The sequence below is a fragment of the Annulohypoxylon maeteangense genome, assembly GCF_022496945.1.
Source record: "Annulohypoxylon maeteangense strain CBS 123835 unplaced genomic scaffold GGS22scaffold_15, whole genome shotgun sequence".
Lineage (NCBI taxonomy): Eukaryota > Fungi > Ascomycota > Sordariomycetes > Xylariales > Hypoxylaceae > Annulohypoxylon > Annulohypoxylon maeteangense.
Genome location: NW_025953262.1, coordinates 300,209 through 318,580, shown reverse-complemented (window position 1 = coordinate 318,580; position 18,372 = coordinate 300,209). Strand labels below are relative to the sequence as shown.

Sequence of the window (18,372 nt, the reverse complement as noted above, 5' to 3'; positions counted from 1 at the left end):
GCTAGAAATTGAGTTGAGTGTTGAGGCTCAATCAGCTAATAAGGCAATGAGGATTGGATACCTGTAGCTATTTTACAGGGCTCTGGAAAAAAAATGGGGAATCAGCGACCAACGATTACGAAACAACGAAAGAACCTTGGAACATTATCTGAACCTTCTAAAGCTACACACATCAATAACCCCTCCACATATTCCATTTTCTTGCAGCATTGAGTCTTCAACAATTTACATAGGATTGCCGAAGACCAGCTCATGAAGTTCTCATCAGTTTTCACCGGCCTCACGGCCCTGGCTCTGGCCAGCGTAGCCAGCGCCGCCGACCGAACAGCAGCCATCTACATCCAACCCATCACGCAATCGCCCGGCGCGCCAGCACCCCTAGCCGAGATCCGCTACGACCCAACAACCGTGACCTCAGACGCGGCTGAAGTCACATCATACGAAGCGCCCGAGATACCGGACGAGGCGCGGCTAGTGCGCGTCGGCGTGTATAACCCGTCAACGAAGAAGTGGGAGTCGTCGACATCGGTGGCGTCGGTGGATAACTTCAGCAAGGGATACTCGCCTACGCTGATACTGTCTGTCGATGCGAAGGGCGACGTGTTCAGCGCTGCGCTGAAGGGAGTTCGGATCGATGCTGGGCAGACGAGGGATTTTGGTCCGCAGGCTTTGGTGCTGACTACGGAGCCCGGCAAGCAGCCTGAGTTGAACAAGCCCATTGTACTCTCCCCCGAGGGCAATAAGGTGGAGCCGGAGGAGAAGACATTCTTGCAGAAGTATGTATATCTGTTCTTAGCTTGGATAGGTGTAGGTGAGGGCTGTTTGGATCTGTTTGCTGACTATTCTCTACAGGTATTGGTGGATGATAGGTATCGTTCTTGTGATGACGATGGCCGGAGGTGGCGAGCAAGGCAAATAATAGATTATACGGCTGTAGAAATATTCAATTCAGGAAATTTTGGCTCGAACTCTTCCAAAGATGTGCTGTTCCTATGTTCTATGGATAATGTGGCCTACTTAGTACTACAGACGCTCCTATGACACTTCCTTCGATATACCAAGTTACCCAGACTTGATATAAAGCATGCCTCAGTTACTTCAGTAACTCGTTAAGTTATTCAAACATGCTACATAGTATATCAAGAACCCACTACCTATCAACTCGGTTATCGTCAGATGTGATTCTGAAAAACACGTTGGTCAGGTACGTACCGTACGGAATTAAGTACTTCGGTACAATACTGTAGCATCACAGCGGGCATCCGTGCACCAGGTCCAACTTCCCTACCCGCTGAAGGCGGTCAACCAATAACTGCACGCGCCATCCCTAAAATATGCTAGCGTGCCTTCTCATCCTGGAGTAACTCTGGAGACGGTAGCTACAGGTAGCATTGGTCCGCACCAACCAATGAACAGAACCTCGCGGGTACCTAGCACCGTACTTTTTTTCAGCGCTCTACCTTTTTTTTCCCATTTGATCTTCTCCAACTTTTCGTCCAATCCAAACATTTGCGACATACCACTGCGACTGATACCAATCTCGCCATTGATCAATCGCAACGCTCTCTTTTATTCACTTGAACTTGAGTGAATTTCTGATTATTCGTTCACCTCTTCACCCACATATTCACATAACCCCGAACAAATACCGTCACGATGGCCACCGATAGCAGCGCTACCCTCCCCCAAGATGGTTCCGCCACCAAGGCCGTCGACCAGCCTCTGAAGGGTAAGGGTAAGGCCACCGCCGAGGATCCCGTCGACACCGCCATGGACGAGGACGATGATGATGACGACGAGGAAGAGGAAGAGGTATGTCTTCAACACCCGGTTTTTATAACATAATTAAGCAAGCTAACGATTTTATAGGGCGAGGGTGGTAAGCTTTCTCCGTGAATTAGGATGTACTCTCGCAAGCAACATATTAACATAGTTTACGTAGGCGACGAAGATGCGGATGACAACATGGACGAGATTGATCTCAACAACATCGTCGATGGTGGTCGCCGAACCCGTGGCCGCGTTATCGACTGGGCCAAAGCTGCCCAAGACCACCCCGCTGAGGACGATGATGATGAGGATGAGGACGACTACGAGCCTGCCGGCGAGGAACAGGAGCAGGATCACGGAGACAAGATGGACGAGGATTAAATTGGTTCGCCAATCCTCTCCCCTGGCGCACCAACTTGTTCGGTACAGGAATTTCAACTTGTCTACCAATCGGATCTGCATCGACAAACATTTTCCTCGGCGTTTTAGGAGCCTCATCACCATCGGCTTTACTATAACTTGACTTTCGGCTCTTAGTCTCAGATACTCACGAATTTCGGACATGGACGGACAATTGCGGGCGGAACGTTATGGCTGTAGCAAGCAACGGTAGCTAAAGATCTACTCTGGACTGGGTTCGGCCCAGCTTATGAACATGAATACGCACATGAAATAAAACGATTTGCACACTTCTCGTTCCGATATGCGATACATCATCAGTGACTTGATCAAATCATTGAGGTTCTAATAAGGATTTATACATGGTCCTATTTTTGGACATAGCCAAGCTCTCTGCTTTCCTCCCCCACCAAGACGTACATTTTTCACCGCCTATTAACCACGTAAAGTGTCTATTGCAACAACAGTTCTATTAACTATCGGGACGTGTTAAGAAAACATGAATTAAAGAACAATTGCTTTTTTATGTTGCTATTCAAAGCTATTTCTACTCGTGGTGGTACATAAGCTGGTCTTAACTTTAACGCATTCTCAAGACCTGCTGCTACCAGTACATAGCTCACCGTCTATCAAGCATTGCTTTTTCCCAGACTCACATATTTGCAAGACATGCCTACCTCGGGCCTCAGTACACCATTCATATCAACACCATTACCTACCTGCACACCACGATAAATCATCCATCCCATTATTCGCCACCCAGAACGTCCCACCTCGTGGCAACGGCGAGCAACGGCAGAAATGTAACCCAGCCAAACGTGTAGATATTCGCCGATACGGCAGAGGGCTTTTAACCACCGGCCAATCAGGCTCGGCTATGTGTGCCATTCGAGCCCTAAACAGGTATGTAGGATGCGATTAGGCACGCCGCCTGTCATTCCCGATGTTTGTCTATTAAATACATCTACTAGAGGGATACGAACGATTTTATGATACTCTCAAGTTATTTTCAAGTGTACATATTCTTGCCTTTGTGCTATTAATAGGGGCAGAACAATCAGCCATAGGACAATAGACAACACCGTCAAGGTATGTACCTATGCATTAGCTATGAATCTAGATGAATGGATTAAACCCTTATAGAAAACGAGCAAGTGTCATGAATGATTCTAATACCTAGGTACCTACCATTTAATGAACCAAAAGGCACAGAAGACATATCACCGGTATATATCGACATAGGTAGTATGTATCAAGTATTCATTCATATGCAGCCCCTCATCCAGAGATGAGGGGATCTATTCTCTTTTCTAATTGAATAGACAAATATTCTTGCTCGTCTCCCAAAACGCCTTGCTCATGCTTTCATGTCGATCCGATCCGTTCAATGCTAACCTCGCTCAAAATCACTGGGTATCTCAACTCGCACGCGTATTCGCATGCTTTTTTTATACAAATTCAACAACTCCATCCTTTCTTCCCCTGATGGAGACAACAGGCCTATAACCTCCCCTTGGCCTTCGTACTCTACGTAATAGAAGTACTTCCATTACCCCAACCCTCGCTCAACGTGACTCGATCAAACCAGAACTGGCACTCCGTTCTAACTCGCTCGGTCAGATTGCTTGCCTGCACAGCGATGCCCTTGTTCTGGCGTCCGCGGGCACCCATCCGCTCGTCATTGCCTTCACCAAATAGCGCGATCGTGTTCGCGGTTTCGGCAGTTGCTGTGGTGTTCTCAAATGGGCTGATGAACTTAGCCCATGTGACAGTCGTACTATTGCTAGCAGTGCCTGCCTTGGGGTTCGGGTCACCGGTGGCCGCGAATCGGGCCCAATACCCATTCATTGCGTCCGCCATCGCGACGACGCCAGGATAATTGCCAATGGCATCCATATCGTGTGTTACGACCGGGGTCTCGTCGCCGTGATCAGCACCACCGTGGTTGTTTGATCGAGCGGCGTAGTGGTAAGTATAAATGGGCTGGGACTCATTTGCATTCGAAGCCAAGTCTGCTGCCTGGAGCACTGGGCAGATGTACGCATAGTGCGCGTATGAATCATCCAGCCTCCAAAACTGTGTCCCGTAGCCAGAGGGCGGCTGATAGACGTACAACTTTTCCCCTACAGTAGTAGTAGGGTCTGGATACATCGTGTCTAAGGTACTCAAATCTGTTTTGTTAAGAGCTGGAACAATAGAGGACAGAAGATTATCCATTGCCGATGCGTTATTCGCATGCTGTGGGACGAATATGGCGCCCTCATTCGTGTTGAACCCTGTTAAAATCGGGATGCGCATAACGTTTCCCTTCTTCCACGATTGGGAAGGTAAATCGGGAATTATTCCTCCCGGTCCATCAATGACAGGTTGGAAGGCCCAACGCAAACTACCCTCCCAACGTCTCCATACGGTGTTAGAGGCGTTAGCGATCTTATCTAAAGGGAGAGCGCGGAGTTCGTCAAAGAGTTGCTCTTCAGCAGTGTCATTTAGCCCAGCTGCCGTTAGAAACTGTTGAAATTGCTGTTCGTGGAGTGGATGAGTAGGTACGAATGTAGCTCGAGCCAATGAGCCACCGGATTCGATGATGGCTCTTTGAAAAGGCGGAGGTGACGAAGTTAACTTATTTGCGGGAGAGTACGATATTAGATGGTGTCCAACCTATATTCACTGTTAGCTATATGTGCTCCCAAGTTTTCACGTAACCCGAGATTCTCATATCTTGCAAAGCAATAACTTACCGAATGAGCACCAGCACTTAACCCCATTATCGTAACATTATTAGGATCCCCGCCGAAGTCGACCGCGTTATCCTGTACCCATTTGAAGAACGCCTGTTGATCCCTTAATCCCAGATTTAACAGGCCAGCCTTCTGAGCCGCAGCACTGGGTAAGAAACCCAAGGCGCCAAGTCGATAGTTGAAGCTCATTCCAATAAGAGGCGTCTCTGACCACGACACAAAACTCATCATCTTTCTTTCGGAACCACTTCCGCCGTTGAACCCGCCGCCATGGACGTAAATAAGTATTGGCAACTTGCCAAACCTAGATATCGTAGCAGCGGTAGTGTTCGAGTCATTTTGGTAATGAGGTCTATAGAGATTGAAATTCAGACAATCCTCGCCTTGATTCTTCCCACCGCTACCCTGGGGACAAAGATGACCGAAGCTGATTGCACGTTGCGCATTGCTACGGTCTGCTGTACCGTTTATTGGTTGCGGAAGTCTGAAGCGGTTGTCGCCAGCGGTCGATTGCGCATATGGTATTCCACGAAACGCTTGGACGCTACGGGGATATTTTGTACTCGCCGGTACAATTTCGCCAAGATAGTTTCCTTGGGATAGTTCCAAGGGGACGGTTTTCTATGGTGTTATGTTAGCATTTCAGTGTTGATAATGAAAATTAGATATGATTCAGGAAGTCAATAATAAATAACAGAGAGTCGGGTTAGTTGGAGATCGGAGATTGGGGATGCCAAGCACGGGGAAGCGAGGGCCAAGAACTCGATTGGCACATCGATCTTTCGGCAGGAATGTTATTTGGCGATTGCACACGCATGCCAAGACAATTTGCTTCTATAAAGAAAAGAAGAATCAAAAATGCACATCTATATCATTCTTGTTCTTACCTTGAAAATTTCTGGGAGATGACCCCTTGTTTCTAACCAGATCAAAACCGCGAGAAGTACGACGGCAACAATGAAGAAAAATGCTAGAATGGCCTGGCGCGTCCGGCTGGTACGGATCTTGACAAGTTGGGTTTGTAACCACAGTGGTATTTTAGAAGGCTTCTTTTGCTCTTCTGTAATTACCACTTTCGTTTTTGAGCCAGCGGTGCTCTCTGTGTCCCCAAGTGAATGATTATCCATTGCGGCGTCCCGTCCATGGAGGACGTCGTGTTTTCTTGCGACTTCAGAGATGTTTGCTGGGTAGAAATGAGACTGGGGCGGTTCGATGTTAATAATAAAGGCATCTCCCTTGGGGTCCCTGGGGATTGTCATTTGCCGGCGATTAAAAGGGAATAACCGGGGGACTCGGGTTCCTGAAGGTCAGATCCTATTTTGCAGTAGACCGTATGAGTAGCAGCGCTAGGATTCTGTGCCTTATCTGGATATGTGAGCACTACCTAATTGGGACGGGGCGGAGCATAACACGCAGGGGGTTTATTCTGAAGATAATAATAGTAGTACTAGGTACCTGGTCAGATAGCCCTACGAGTTCTTGGCCAGGCGGTAGGTACACTGAATAGTAGGACTGAAAGTGAGGAGTGACGGAAGTAATCGATGTTGGAATCAACGGTATGAATCATATCGGTAGAAACCATCATTCTACGAATAGAGCTAAGAGGCGCATCCTACAACATATGTATGTTTTGAATATCTTTGAATTCTCCTAATAACTCTCGGTCTTTTTAGGTATCCATTGTAAGTCTGGACCTTCCTGGACTTTGACCAGGGCCCTGGACCAGGGGAGAAACAAAGCTGCTGCAGTCTCGTCTTTAGCGTAAAAGTACAAATCGTACCATTTTAGGTACTTACAACTTCTATGAATTGAAGCACCACTTTCCTTGTACTCTACTCAGAGGTAAAGTATAACAAAGATAGAAACTTGAAATCGATAGTTTAACGTTCTTTCTCAGCATCGCGTATATGGTGATTGTTCCTACTCGGGAAGGCTTTCCGATATTCCAGCATGGCATCATTTGTTTAACAACTTACAAATCAAAGAGCTTGTTGAGCAAATTCTTTCATCCCCTCTTTCACCTCTCTCCTACTATGATCTTCTTGTCACACAATGCATTATGCTTGTTACATATTATCTTGCTTAATTGAGATCTTTATGTAGATTATCTCTTATACATGAAGTCCTACTGGATAGGCCAATCAATTTGGTGTGTATGACAAGATCCCTGCGGTCCGAAGAGCTGAAAACAAGCAATAACAAGCAATGGCAAGCAATATTAACCGCTTACAACCTTTGGGTTATGCTGTCAGCAAACTTGATATTAAATGCTATAGCAATCTCGCGTTGAATTACCTGTCCCGTTAACTGCTAGGCTGCCAGGTTACCTCGAGTCTTCAAGACTTAAAGGCCGAATTCACCGCCGATCAGACGCGAAGATCACGTTGGTGATAGGCACCGAATACAACTATTTTGACTCACTTCTTACCATCCAGCGTTTCCATTCCTTCGACTCAAACGTGCTTTGGCCCCCACTATCAAACAGCGAAACAACTTGGCAAAAATATACGCTCCGTAACTCTGGGGCGTTCTAGATCGAAACCAACCAAGAGGGGTGGTTGGCTGCCAAGCGAAATCAAGCTTCTCGAACCTGGCCAACGGGAAACACCAACGCCCAAAAGTCTGACTCTAGCCCGATGTCACGTCGCACAGCCAATTCTGCCAATCATTGGACGGACCGTACCTAGCACATTAATTGCGCGCTCGTATTACACGTGCATATCTCAGTGGCTTACACTACCTACATTACAGCGCAACTTCCTAAACCGGCTCGCCGGTGCTGCGCAGGTATCGTGGCCTCCTCTCCATTGCTCCAGACCTTTGATATTCTCGCTGTCGCCGTAATATCTTCGTCTGGATTGCCCTCCACAAGAACTAGATCAGCTCTCAAACCAGGAGAGATTCGGCCTCGGTCCGTAAGATTGAAGTGCTGCGCCGCTAAAGACGTGGCTGCTCGTAACGCCTCAATTGGCGTTAGTCCGGCTCGGACTAACAGTTCTAATTCGTGATGTAGCGACACTCCAGGCACGATTGAGAAGATCCCGCTATTGTTCGCATCCGTACCCGCGACGATAGGCACGCCCGCATTGTGCATCACCGTCACACTGTCAAGAGAAACTTGAAAATTCCTACGGCCGAGCGATGGAAATATCCAACTAGCTATCCACAAAACCCAACTATCCGCCATTTTCTGCATCATGGTGAGGGTTGGTACCGCGACTGTCCTCTGACTTACCATTTTATCAACGATATTGTTGTCGAGGGTTTTATCCGAGGGCACGTGAGTTAGGATATCGAAATCTGCTTGCACGCCCCGTTCGAATGAATGGAATTGTGCTGTATGAGCTACCGTCATTTTCCCATGCTTCTTCGCTTCGACCTGAATCATATCTAGGACGGCTTGCTCGTGACCCGGGAAATCTGCGATGATCTTGACATAGTCGACTTTCTCATCGACTCGATCTTGCACAAAATTTGCGGCTTCTTCGGTATTATGGACCGCGTGATCTGGAGTGACTCTGGCAAGCTTGAATAACTTGCCATGTCTGGAATTTTCCTATATTCACCCCTGTAAGTTAGTAACAAATGTTACTGGGTAATATCGTGAAGTCTCGAGGAGTAAAAGCCCCTGAAGTCTGATTCTATACTCAGTGACGTAATTTACAACTAACCTCATAAGCGGGAAGGCTGGAGCTCAACCAAGTCGTAGGACCCTTTGCCGCTCGCAACCTAACATACTTCTCTAGCGGCACACACCTAGGCAGCAGGAATCATTAGCCCCTATAAGCCGCAACGCAGTCTGACCAACAGGATACTCACGCCATATCACAAACGGTCGTGACACCATAAGACGCACATGCGGCCAACTGAGCTTCGTCGAGGATATGCACGTGACAATCGATCAGACCAGGCAGCAAGGTACATCCGGTTCCGTCGACGACTTCGACCGTGGACGGGTCTGGGTCATCGGCTAGAGCATCGTCGCCGATATGCGATCCCTCGATGACTGCAGTTCTAGGACCATGGATAGATCCGCCATCAAAGATGCGGACGTGCTTGATAATAGTCAATCGACCCATTGTGAATGTATGATATATATATATAAATGTAGATGCAGTCTTGACTAGTAGACTGGAGGGCATTTATTCAGGTACTATAAACCTGACATGGAGTTCTAGGGGCTTCCCGACGTTTACCCGTTAGCCACTGTGTGTGATTTCTTGATATCATTGTTTTCTAAACTTAGGACTTTGAGTTGACGTGCCGCCGGTCTCCGAGGCGCCGATAACACCGGCAGACCGGTCGGCCTCGGTGTGCCCTACGTCAAAGGATCACATTGTAATTCCACGTTCTCATTTGCTCCCACGATTGCTGTGCGTACATATGGAATATTAAAGGAGTGTAAGTAAACCTGGGTATAATACATGCAATGGCGTTGTCTTGCTAGTTCAAAGCGCCGATCGACCGTGGGTATCTTATGATTCCTAACTCCTCCCCAATCCTCCGTCCTCCACCATAAACCTCCCAGGGACCAGGCTCTCAGCTACGGATCATCTATGTAAATCAACCAACCGAATAGCTATTCGATCTCACCATGTTAATAATAGCATTTTTGGATCTGATCTCCAACTAATGCATTAAAAACAATAATATAGCCGAGAGAGGCCAACGCGAAGTCAGCAATGACCATACCTGTCCCTGTACCCTTACCCTAATGATTCCTCGAAAAAAAAAACGCCATAATGATCAGACCATGACATACCAGTGAACGCCAGGCTGTGCCCTTTTCAAAACGCCCCAACGCAATATGCGAATGCGCCGAATAATACAAACCCACTCCCCTCACCAATATTTATACACGCCTGTAGCAGCACAGTACAATGCCTATGCTTGTGACTTCTTTTAAGTCATGACATCTCGCAACGAAGCAATAGTCATTCTCTTTCTTGCTTGCTTAGCCGCCCACTCACGGCTCTGCTGTCGGGATCGTTCTGCGGCTTCTTCTCTTGCGAGTTTCGCCAACGCTTCTCTTTCTCGCTTTTCCCGCTCTCGTTCCCCGGTCCATGAGTTGTCTCGTTTATAAATCTCCTGGCCGCGAATTCTCTGTTGCTGTACATCTTCTGTCGACACCGAACTACGCTGTGCGCTAGTACTTCCATTCGTGGAACTTGATGTACCGCGAATTGGCTGCACCCCGATTGGGTCAGGATGAAGCCCTCGGCCTCGTGGTTGAGTTTGGTTGTTCGTCTTTGAGAGGGGAGGGCGCGGAGAAGTATTTGTAACCGGAGATACGTCTTTGCTAAAGGCAGATGCAATTTGTTGGGCTGAATTCTCTACCAAATGCCCCTTATTCTGTCGAGCTCGGCTTGCAACCGTCTCACGAGGAAAAGTACTAGGCGCACCACCTGAACGAATTGGCCTCGCCTTGAATTCCCGTCTCTTCCGTTCCTCTTCCTCTTGTGCTTTTAGTTGTGCCTCACGCTCTTCGCGTTTGCGACGGGAGATGGCTTCTCCCGGTAACTCAAAATTGGGCCGGGTTAAAGTTCTAGCTGACTTAGCACGCCGGAGACTTGAAACGGTCGGCTTCGTCAATTGCTCTACGGAAAATTGTGTCGAGACTCGGGCCTCACGCTTTTCTTTCAATTTCCGAGCAACCTCATCACCAGGTAATTCAAAAGTAGGGATGGTGGGTTTTTTGGTTGATTTAGGAGGCTGTTTTGGTGGGAGGAGACTTGCTATCCCCCTAGTTATCGATTTCCTCGATGGAGCTTGAACCGTCGACTTATCCTCGCCGTTCATCTTTGGGGAGTCCAGGAAAATCATCGATGCCGCCTTACGGACAGTTCGTCGAGGTTCACTGGCCGCCTTGACTCTAACAGAAGAGGTTCCAGCCTTTGATGGTGTAGTCCGCTTCGGTTGCGGTGTCACAGACCTTTTCGCTTCACTAGTCTTCACAGATAATGATTGCATTGAAGACTTGTTTTCTGGATTCTCGCCATCCGGAGAGACAATTCGTCTGAAATGGGCAGCAACATCGAATGCCTCGAGCTGCTCTTCAAGTTTATCGAGCGCTTCCACAGAATCCTCGATTCTAGCGACAGGCTGTGCAGGTGATCTCGGGGCCATTCCCTCTATGCGCTTTTCCCTATTCGTGGCAGGGCTAGTGGATGTTGACCTAGGCTGCCGTGTTCCATGTATCGACGATGCCTCCAACTCTTTCACCGGCGCGAGGTGGTGATTCGTGTTAGCTTCCGCAAGAGCCATGTTTCCTTCACCTGTAGGTCCGATGTCTGCCAATATCTCTTCCCCAGGAGCCAACGGCGTTAAAAGAATTGTGAATTTTACAGGTGCAGCAACCTCGTTCGGATTACCGTGTTCGGTGCTATCTTGAATCGGTAGGAGATTGAAGCCGAAATGAACTTTTTTAAGCTCAGGAGGAGTGGTGGGGTTTGAAGTAGGGGTTGTGATTGGAAATTTCGAGGAAATGATTCCCTCGAACCAGCCGTCGCGATGTTTCGCGATCTGTTCCTTCGCTGGGGGAATACCTTTGCGCGCAAGTGCAACTAAGGGATGATTCGATAATTTCTCAGCTATTAAGAGTATTGGATTAGTACAACTCGACTAACGACGGTTCTGTTGTGTTAATATATATTTGAGACATACCGGAAGCTGGAAGTTCGAGATGTTGTGTCTTGCCTGAAACACTCTTCGTGGCAGATGTAGATGCGCGATGCGGCTCGTCTTCTGGGACAGTTGCGAGGACCTCGAAAGTGTTAGGTGCAATTGCTGGTCTCGTTAAGCGACGTCGACCCTGGTTCTTCAAGCTATCTTTACACTTGAGTCCGTTCTTGCATTTCTCAGTATTTATGTGAAGCTTCTGTAGGTCAGTCGTCAGGGAGTCAATTGTCGAATTGGAATCGGTACTCGAAGGTCGATTCTGAAGTTGAGAAACAGAGAGTTCACCAAGAATAGAGGAGTCGTTTAATTCGAGGCTGTCGTAGGAAAAGTGATCGTCTTCATTGGAGCTCGTATCACTGGATATATCGAGGACCACTTTAGAGGGAATAACGGTCATCTTTCTGGCCATCGATTACTTCGATTGGACGCAATTGACCAATGATGGTGAGGCAGCCAGGGTTGCACGGCTCAGGGGTCCAATACAATGGAAGCAAGGGTTTGATGAGGGTTATTACCTAGCAGCCCCGGACCAGTGACGGCGAGCACGGGTATGCGACAATCGCGAATAGCGAGTATGTATCAAAATTGTAGTGGGGTTTTTGTATCCCCTGCAAGATAGCAAAGAACTTTTATTATTGAATTCTATCCAACTGTGGATTATGTGCGGATTGAACTCTTATGATGCTTGGTGAATGATGAATGTTGTAGAAAAGACAGATGAATAAATTCATTTGGGGGATTTGGTTGTTAATGCTTTTCTCAGTATTAGGTAGGATACACAATGAGACTTGGCAGTACTTGCACTTTTGGTATTCAAAGTTAAAATTTGTTGGAAACTCCGTTGCGTAATGCGTGTATGAAGTAATTGCTTAACTCGAGCTAGTGCTATCGACTTTCTCGAGTGTAGCTTTCCCTATGTGGTACGTCAGATCTTTTCCCGTAGTAACGCGATCTGACGCGAATCTCTAATCTAGACGCGAACCTTCCCCACTTCAGTCCGTAAGAACGCCCCTGCAGCAATTGTGAATCATGAGTCTATGACATCGTGATGGATCAGCCCCAACCTCACGGTAACGGCTAATAGCCTTATGAATGGGCTCTGGCTAGGTAGAGCGGTCAATAACTGGTTTGGTTTTAATGAATAAAGAGCTGTGCCTGGTACCTGGGTAGTGGTAATCACAAGATATGCGAGTGAGCACGGGCACATGAGATCTGAGCCTCTTAAGACTAGATCTTTATAACCCTGTGCGTAGTAAAGATCTCTTAATCCCTCTTCTTAAGAGATGGATGATGAATTGTTTTCGTTCTCTGCAATGGCCTCGGCTTGGGCTTGTAGAGCTGGTGCATGCTCTGTTGGTATTCGAACTAGAGTCTGAGGTAAAGGAAGAGTATCCTCTTGAGTCTTGGCTTCACCCTCATCATCCACGTTTCGCGGTGTCGGTATTTTTGCTGTAAATAAAGTTAGAATTGCGAATCCATTCTTACTACTTTAAAAATTAATGTAAGCGTACTTGATGCCATGTTAATAGCCCGAAGCACATTATGCCAGTTGCTCACTACCGTCGCAATCGCTGTCATATTTAAGTCAGTCAATATGCCAAACCTATTCCCTATGTGCTCGCACCTTCTGTTCCATCTGATAGAGTAGAAAGCTTCTGTTCCAAAGCCTCCATCTGGTTTGCCACAGCCGCACTTAGATCTCGTAGCTCTTTCAAGTTTTCAAGCTCTGCTTTCTTCTCATTGACTCGGGCAACCAGCGCCGGCGATTGGCCCGTAGATTGGGCACCAGGATTGCCCGAAGTAGAAGCTTGGCGTAAGTGGCTAGGAATACCACGCGATGAAAATGCCATGTTGGTTCTGATTAATGGTTTTTAGGAGGTTAAGATGTCTATTACCTAGCAGGCATAAAATCGACTTAGGGTGGCTGAAATCCGATATGGATTAGAGTGCCCTTAGCAACGAGAGATGTGGGGAAATGAATGCGACTTGACGGATTTCCGAATGTTGAAAGTAAACAATGTTATCGGAAAATAATGTGCTAAACGATTATTATGAGCAAGTGCCTAAATAATTTGTACGTATAAAGTGACGTCTGTATGTTAACCAAATGCACAAATGCTGATGTTGTGCGAATAGTGCTCGCGATATTTACACAATGTGGCAGATTGGTACATAATGCCAAGATTATGAACTCTTAAGAAGTTTTGTCGATACCCGATTTGGTGCGTATGTGTTACCTAAGTATTTTAGTGTAACGTGAACATGTGAATGTTACTCGGTACTGTGGATAAATCCCTGTATAACCCCTGTATAAATAGCTGGCCACAGCTTTGGAGCTATAACCCATTCGGAAGTTTGTTGATATTCACTGTGGAGACAGATCCCTTGCCAACTCATTTCGCCCACCAAAACTTTGAAATTCTTCACCGCACCTCAATAAACTACACCAACTTGCACCCATCGTCTCGCATACAACTATCTTCCGAAGGAGGATTCTTGCTATTCATTCGCTGTCTATGGGACCGTTTGCATGATTACTAAAATTCAAGATTATCGCTGCAATATTTAAATCGTCTCAAAACACCTGTCGCCTCATGAATTTTCACGATGGCACGACTGAACGAGCCAATGGTGTCAACAGATAGCGTCGAGACGCGTATGTCCCTCTAAAAATTTGATCACTCGTCAAAATGTGTTATGAAGAACATATTAACCTTTATTTATAGTTCGTCGAAAGTTTCTACGCCAGAATCGCGATATCGCACGAGTAAATTCGACCCAATCACTCAAAATAAGATCCTTAGAAAATGAATGTGTTCGCCTACTATCTGAAAACCTCGACCTTCGAGGACAAGTCTTGCGACTCCAGACCGAATTAGAGGATAGCAAAGCCCAGAAAATCGCAGATCATGCCCTCGAGATTAAAGAGAAGATGGAAGCGCAATTAGCAGAATGGGGGACTATGCTTGCTGGTTTAGGACACGAGCCGATCCCTAAGAGCAGATCGCCAAGGGAATCCAAGAAGGCAAAGCATAGGTCTAGCATTGGTCGCATGAGCATGTCTGAATGGAAGAGAAGGGATACAATGAACTCGAGCTCCATGAAGGACTTGGAAGCCGCTGCTGCCCAAGAGGGTAGATTAGCGCCTATCTGGGAAAATAAACCATGTCCTCGTGAGACATTAACGTGAGTCACAACCATAAAAACAAGTACTACTCAATTTTGCTAATAATTTTCCTAGCCGAGACGAGATTCTGGCATTACGTTCTGTCGTCGATGATAACGACGATTCTCCGGATCTTGGACCTCCACCTGTATCACGATTTGTTGATGAAGATCCTGTCAAGATTGATCTACCAGCCAGGCGCCTTTTGCCTACGTCGGATTACTCGCCTCCGGAGAAGCCATCCTATGAGCTTGAGGCCAAACCAGAATCACCCTCTTCCCCTAAGGTGGACGTCCGTAAAGATGAAGCAATCAACGATGCGACCACTATCAACATCGAGTCACAGGATGCCAGATCAGCTATGGCCGAGTCTCCCACTAATAACACCGTGAAGGCCGGTCTTAAGAGAAAGCAGAGAGAAGAGGATGAGAAAGAAAACACTGTTATTTCTAGGCTGACATCCCTTACTGCTGCGGTTGTGAAGGAAGGTCCAGGATCAGAGAAAGCCATGAATGTCAAACCCCGTACTCTTGGCCGACCTATCAAGCCTCCCTCGAGCCGAAAAGAAGCTCGAGACAAGACATCAGCTTCCGCCGCTCCAAGAAAACCATTATCGGCCAAGAGCTCGAACGAATATATTAAGTCGCCGAAGAAGAATGCGAAGCCTTCCGCTCCGGAAGAGGTTACAAAAGACGATTTGAAGCCAAAGAAGAACCCCACGCCTGTCGAGATACCACTCCCACCCCCCCAATCACCTGAGCCAGTGGCAGTCATGAATGTAGAGATTGAGACCGAGACCGAGACACTTTCTGCAGAACCTAACTTAGCCGTCCCTGATACACCAGAGCCTATGCCAAGGGATGAGGTGAGAGATACGCCACCTCCGACCGATATCTCATCTAGGGGAGAGACATCACGAGGAAGTCGCAGAGCTAGGGCCGCTGTTAGTTATGCTGAGCCCAACCTTCGGGACAAGATGCGACGGCCTTCGAAGCAGCTACTTGACGCTGTGTCTGGTGAGGGTAAAAACATTAGACGAACTAGTCAGTCATCTTCTGGCCCCTCATCCGTTGTCAAGTCAGAGGAGAAGGCAGGGTCATGGAAGGATCTTCCCTCGGCTCACAGCGCAAGATCGACACCGGATGTCATGGCTAGCCCCCTAGCACAGAAAGGATCGAGGAACTCGTCTACGGATGATTTATCTACTAGCGTGGTGGTGAATAGGAAGACACGAAACCCGCAAGTAGTAGGCGATGTCGATTCTTCGTCATTATTAAGTGGAAGCAAGTCGGGTCCTCGATCGACCAACCGCCGTTTACATGACATCGCAGCGCGTGAAGCCGAAGTCGCACAGATGTTCGACGACAGCTCCGATATTTACGACATTCCCCAGGCATCACCAATCGATAACTCGAAGCGTGCAAGGGAATCGGAGGATGCTATTATTAAGAAGATTAGCAACAACAAGGGAGCCCGACGTTCGAGATCAAGACGATTATCATCAGTGCTCCGAGAGGACTTGGATGTTGAGCCAGAAGCCCAGAGCAACCAGAAGGGGTCAAGACAGGCAGGCTCTAGCAGACGGGCGACTATGGCTACATCGAAGGAATCGAAGATTGAATTGGAACACTCGGTACTCGAAAGTTCTGTGGAGGGAGATAGCCTGACCAGTACATCTTCGGCCGAACCAGATGGCTCCACGCGAGATCGGGCCGCGACTAGGCGGAGGAGCATGATGTTATGAGGGAAAAGAGGAAAAGAATTGCATTCCACTATGATAATGATTCTCACGGTCGTTTGAGCAAAACTTCTTTTTTTTCTTTTTCTGTTTTCAGTTGGGGTAATTGTATTGATTAAATAATCACCAGGCTGAGAACAGGTGTTGTCGGTTGATCATAGTTCATTTTCATGGCGTTTGGTTGTACGCACGTTACTCCTTAAGAGTGCACAGGATACCAAATCAAGTCTTTTTCGTTCTTTGCCAACAACGGATTGTTTCATTAATCAAGGGTATAAGCCTGCTCCTGTGTATCGTAGGAGTACATGTGGTTTTTCTGGTTCATCGGTTGACTCGGAGAACTTGTTAATCTAGATAGCCTCTTCTTAAGATTACGATGACCCTCCTGTGGGCTCTACAGGTTTCGTGTAAGTCACCTTTTCTACAGCGACGTTCTCCACCCCGTTGGCATCTTTTCTCAGCTGGTAGACGTAGAGTGTGAGTGATATACCTTGAACCTATATTCAATTGTTAGTAGAAGTAGAAAGGGAACTTAACTACCTCATCCTTCTAACATTATCTTTTCCCTCTACAACGCATATAAGAAAGAGAAGGCTCGTGAGATATAGAAAGGGATTTCCGCAACTCACATCCATCAAACAGAAGCTGGGCACCATATCCTCGCCCTCCTTAGTCCAGCCTGTCGTATAGGCTCCCGTGGCGCTACCGGGGTTCACAAAGAACTTGTCCATGTATTCGAAGGCGTCGAAGCGGTGGGTACCTCCCCAGCACAGCACGTCCACGTCCAGCTTGTTTGCCTCGGCCAGTAGCAGGTCCGGTTCTGTCGATACCAGCGTAAACCCTTCCACAAATCCGATGCGCAGAGACCCGTGCGTCACAACTTGCGATAAGGGGAGCGAAGTGGCTTCAACGTCGAATCGGCCTTTGACGATTTTTAGGTCGGGTGCGACCGATCGCAGGTATTCGTATGTGTGCTTGTCCGTCAGGTTTCCGAGGCAGAGCGTCTGTCCGATCTTTCCGGGGGATAGGAGTTTCTTAAACTAAAGACAGGGAGGTTGGTGTGAGCAGTAGCACTACCGGGAGGCAAGGAGTGGAGGATCACCTTTTGTGGTATGTCGAGGGCGCGGTCGGGGATGTGGAGATCCCCGATCACGAGGATGAGGAAAGCCATTGGTTATGAAGTAATGGAGATTCGAGATCCCCAGGCGTATCTATTGTGTGTATTGTATACCCCGGCCCAAAGAAGAGATTCTGTGTCTGCTTGATCGTATAAGAGGAATTGCGTCCTAGTAGGCAGCACCGTTTCTAGATGCGCGAGGCGGTGTAGTTCAAGGATAGCGAGTTCGTGTATTGACTAGAATCTAGCCAACGGTACTAATGGCCCTAGACTTTATATTAGAGCCGTGTAAAAGGTGTGCCTCATAAGAACGAAGTTATAAACTTGTGTATGGGTTATTGAAGCTATCACCAAAGCTGCGAGGCTGACGTTTAACTTTCAGGGACCGAGAGTATCGAGGGCCCCGCAATTCAAGCTATTAGTAGGTACCTATGTACCTACCCTACCTCTGTCGATGTGGGCACACTTGCAGGAATTGAGACAGGTACGCCACAGGGAACCTCGATATGTACCTCAGATAATCAATCCGGTCCTAGGAAATAGCTTCCGTCGCTTATTATGCTCTATTTTACCTAGTAGTTTCGATTCAATAAGAGAAGGCCGAAGACGGAGGCCACCTTGTAAATTCCAACATGATATATCCGATTTATTTGCAAAGAGAGTATAACTAAGCTTACTCTGTGATGCGACAAGACCGACAGTACGGGTGACTACATATTGCGGGGACGCTTAGTCTAACCATTTCACCTGTAGAAATCAAGAGATT

At 47.4% G+C, this 18,372-nt stretch overlaps 8 protein-coding genes across 8 annotated transcripts; 3 read left to right on the top strand and 5 right to left on the bottom strand.

Annotated features, from left to right (window-relative positions):
* The first annotated feature begins 112 nt into the window (after positions 1-112).
* On the top strand, positions 113-1,156 carry GGS22DRAFT_169518 (uncharacterized protein). Its single transcript, XM_047962333.1, has 2 exons — positions 113-776; positions 853-1,156. The coding sequence occupies exons 1-2, from the start codon at positions 253-255 to the stop codon at positions 917-919; spliced, it is 591 nt and encodes a 196-aa protein (XP_047816309.1). The 5' UTR covers positions 113-252; the 3' UTR covers positions 920-1,156.
* A 336-nt stretch (positions 1,157-1,492) lies between these two features.
* On the top strand, positions 1,493-2,459 carry GGS22DRAFT_169517 (uncharacterized protein). The gene is made up of 3 exons (XM_047962332.1): positions 1,493-1,812; positions 1,870-1,879; positions 1,943-2,459. Exons 1-3 carry the CDS (start codon positions 1,657-1,659, stop codon positions 2,149-2,151), a joined length of 375 nt encoding a protein of 124 aa, XP_047816308.1. The 5' UTR covers positions 1,493-1,656; the 3' UTR covers positions 2,152-2,459.
* A 953-nt stretch (positions 2,460-3,412) lies between these two features.
* Positions 3,413-6,084, bottom strand: GGS22DRAFT_169516 (alpha/beta-hydrolase). The gene is made up of 3 exons (XM_047962331.1): positions 5,795-6,084; positions 4,908-5,528; positions 3,413-4,827 (listed from the first exon to the last, which is right to left on the bottom strand). The coding sequence occupies exons 1-3, from the start codon at positions 6,032-6,034 to the stop codon at positions 3,697-3,699; spliced, it is 1,992 nt and encodes a 663-aa protein (XP_047816307.1). The 5' UTR covers positions 6,035-6,084; the 3' UTR covers positions 3,413-3,696.
* A 1,563-nt stretch (positions 6,085-7,647) lies between these two features.
* On the bottom strand, positions 7,648-8,986 carry GGS22DRAFT_191059 (putative hydrolase; the record flags this gene model as incomplete). Its single annotated transcript, XM_047965072.1, has 3 exons — positions 7,648-8,463; positions 8,579-8,663; positions 8,727-8,986. The coding sequence occupies 3 exons, from the start codon at positions 8,984-8,986 to the stop codon at positions 7,648-7,650; spliced, it is 1,161 nt and encodes a 386-aa protein (XP_047816306.1).
* A 616-nt stretch (positions 8,987-9,602) lies between these two features.
* On the bottom strand, positions 9,603-12,280 carry GGS22DRAFT_44855 (uncharacterized protein). Its single transcript, XM_047967107.1, has 2 exons — positions 11,571-12,280; positions 9,603-11,497 (listed from the first exon to the last, which is right to left on the bottom strand). The coding sequence occupies exons 1-2, from the start codon at positions 11,992-11,994 to the stop codon at positions 9,810-9,812; spliced, it is 2,112 nt and encodes a 703-aa protein (XP_047816305.1). The 5' UTR covers positions 11,995-12,280; the 3' UTR covers positions 9,603-9,809.
* A 95-nt stretch (positions 12,281-12,375) lies between these two features.
* GGS22DRAFT_44846 (DASH complex subunit Dad2-domain-containing protein) lies at positions 12,376-13,529 on the bottom strand. Its single transcript, XM_047967106.1, has 3 exons — positions 13,210-13,529; positions 13,097-13,156; positions 12,376-13,034 (listed from the first exon to the last, which is right to left on the bottom strand). Exons 1-3 carry the CDS (start codon positions 13,433-13,435, stop codon positions 12,862-12,864), a joined length of 459 nt encoding a protein of 152 aa, XP_047816304.1. The 5' UTR covers positions 13,436-13,529; the 3' UTR covers positions 12,376-12,861.
* Positions 13,530-13,993: 464 nt separating this feature from the next.
* GGS22DRAFT_195750 (uncharacterized protein) lies at positions 13,994-16,760 on the top strand. The gene is made up of 3 exons (XM_047965710.1): positions 13,994-14,241; positions 14,312-14,771; positions 14,827-16,760. The coding sequence occupies exons 1-3, from the start codon at positions 14,193-14,195 to the stop codon at positions 16,493-16,495; spliced, it is 2,178 nt and encodes a 725-aa protein (XP_047816303.1). The 5' UTR covers positions 13,994-14,192; the 3' UTR covers positions 16,496-16,760.
* Positions 16,678-17,860, bottom strand: GGS22DRAFT_44780 (vacuolar protein sorting-associated protein). The gene is made up of 3 exons (XM_047967105.1): positions 17,592-17,860; positions 17,119-17,529; positions 16,678-16,986 (listed from the first exon to the last, which is right to left on the bottom strand). Exons 1-3 carry the CDS (start codon positions 17,658-17,660, stop codon positions 16,861-16,863), a joined length of 606 nt encoding a protein of 201 aa, XP_047816302.1. The 5' UTR covers positions 17,661-17,860; the 3' UTR covers positions 16,678-16,860.
* Positions 17,861-18,372: the final 512 nt, after the last annotated feature.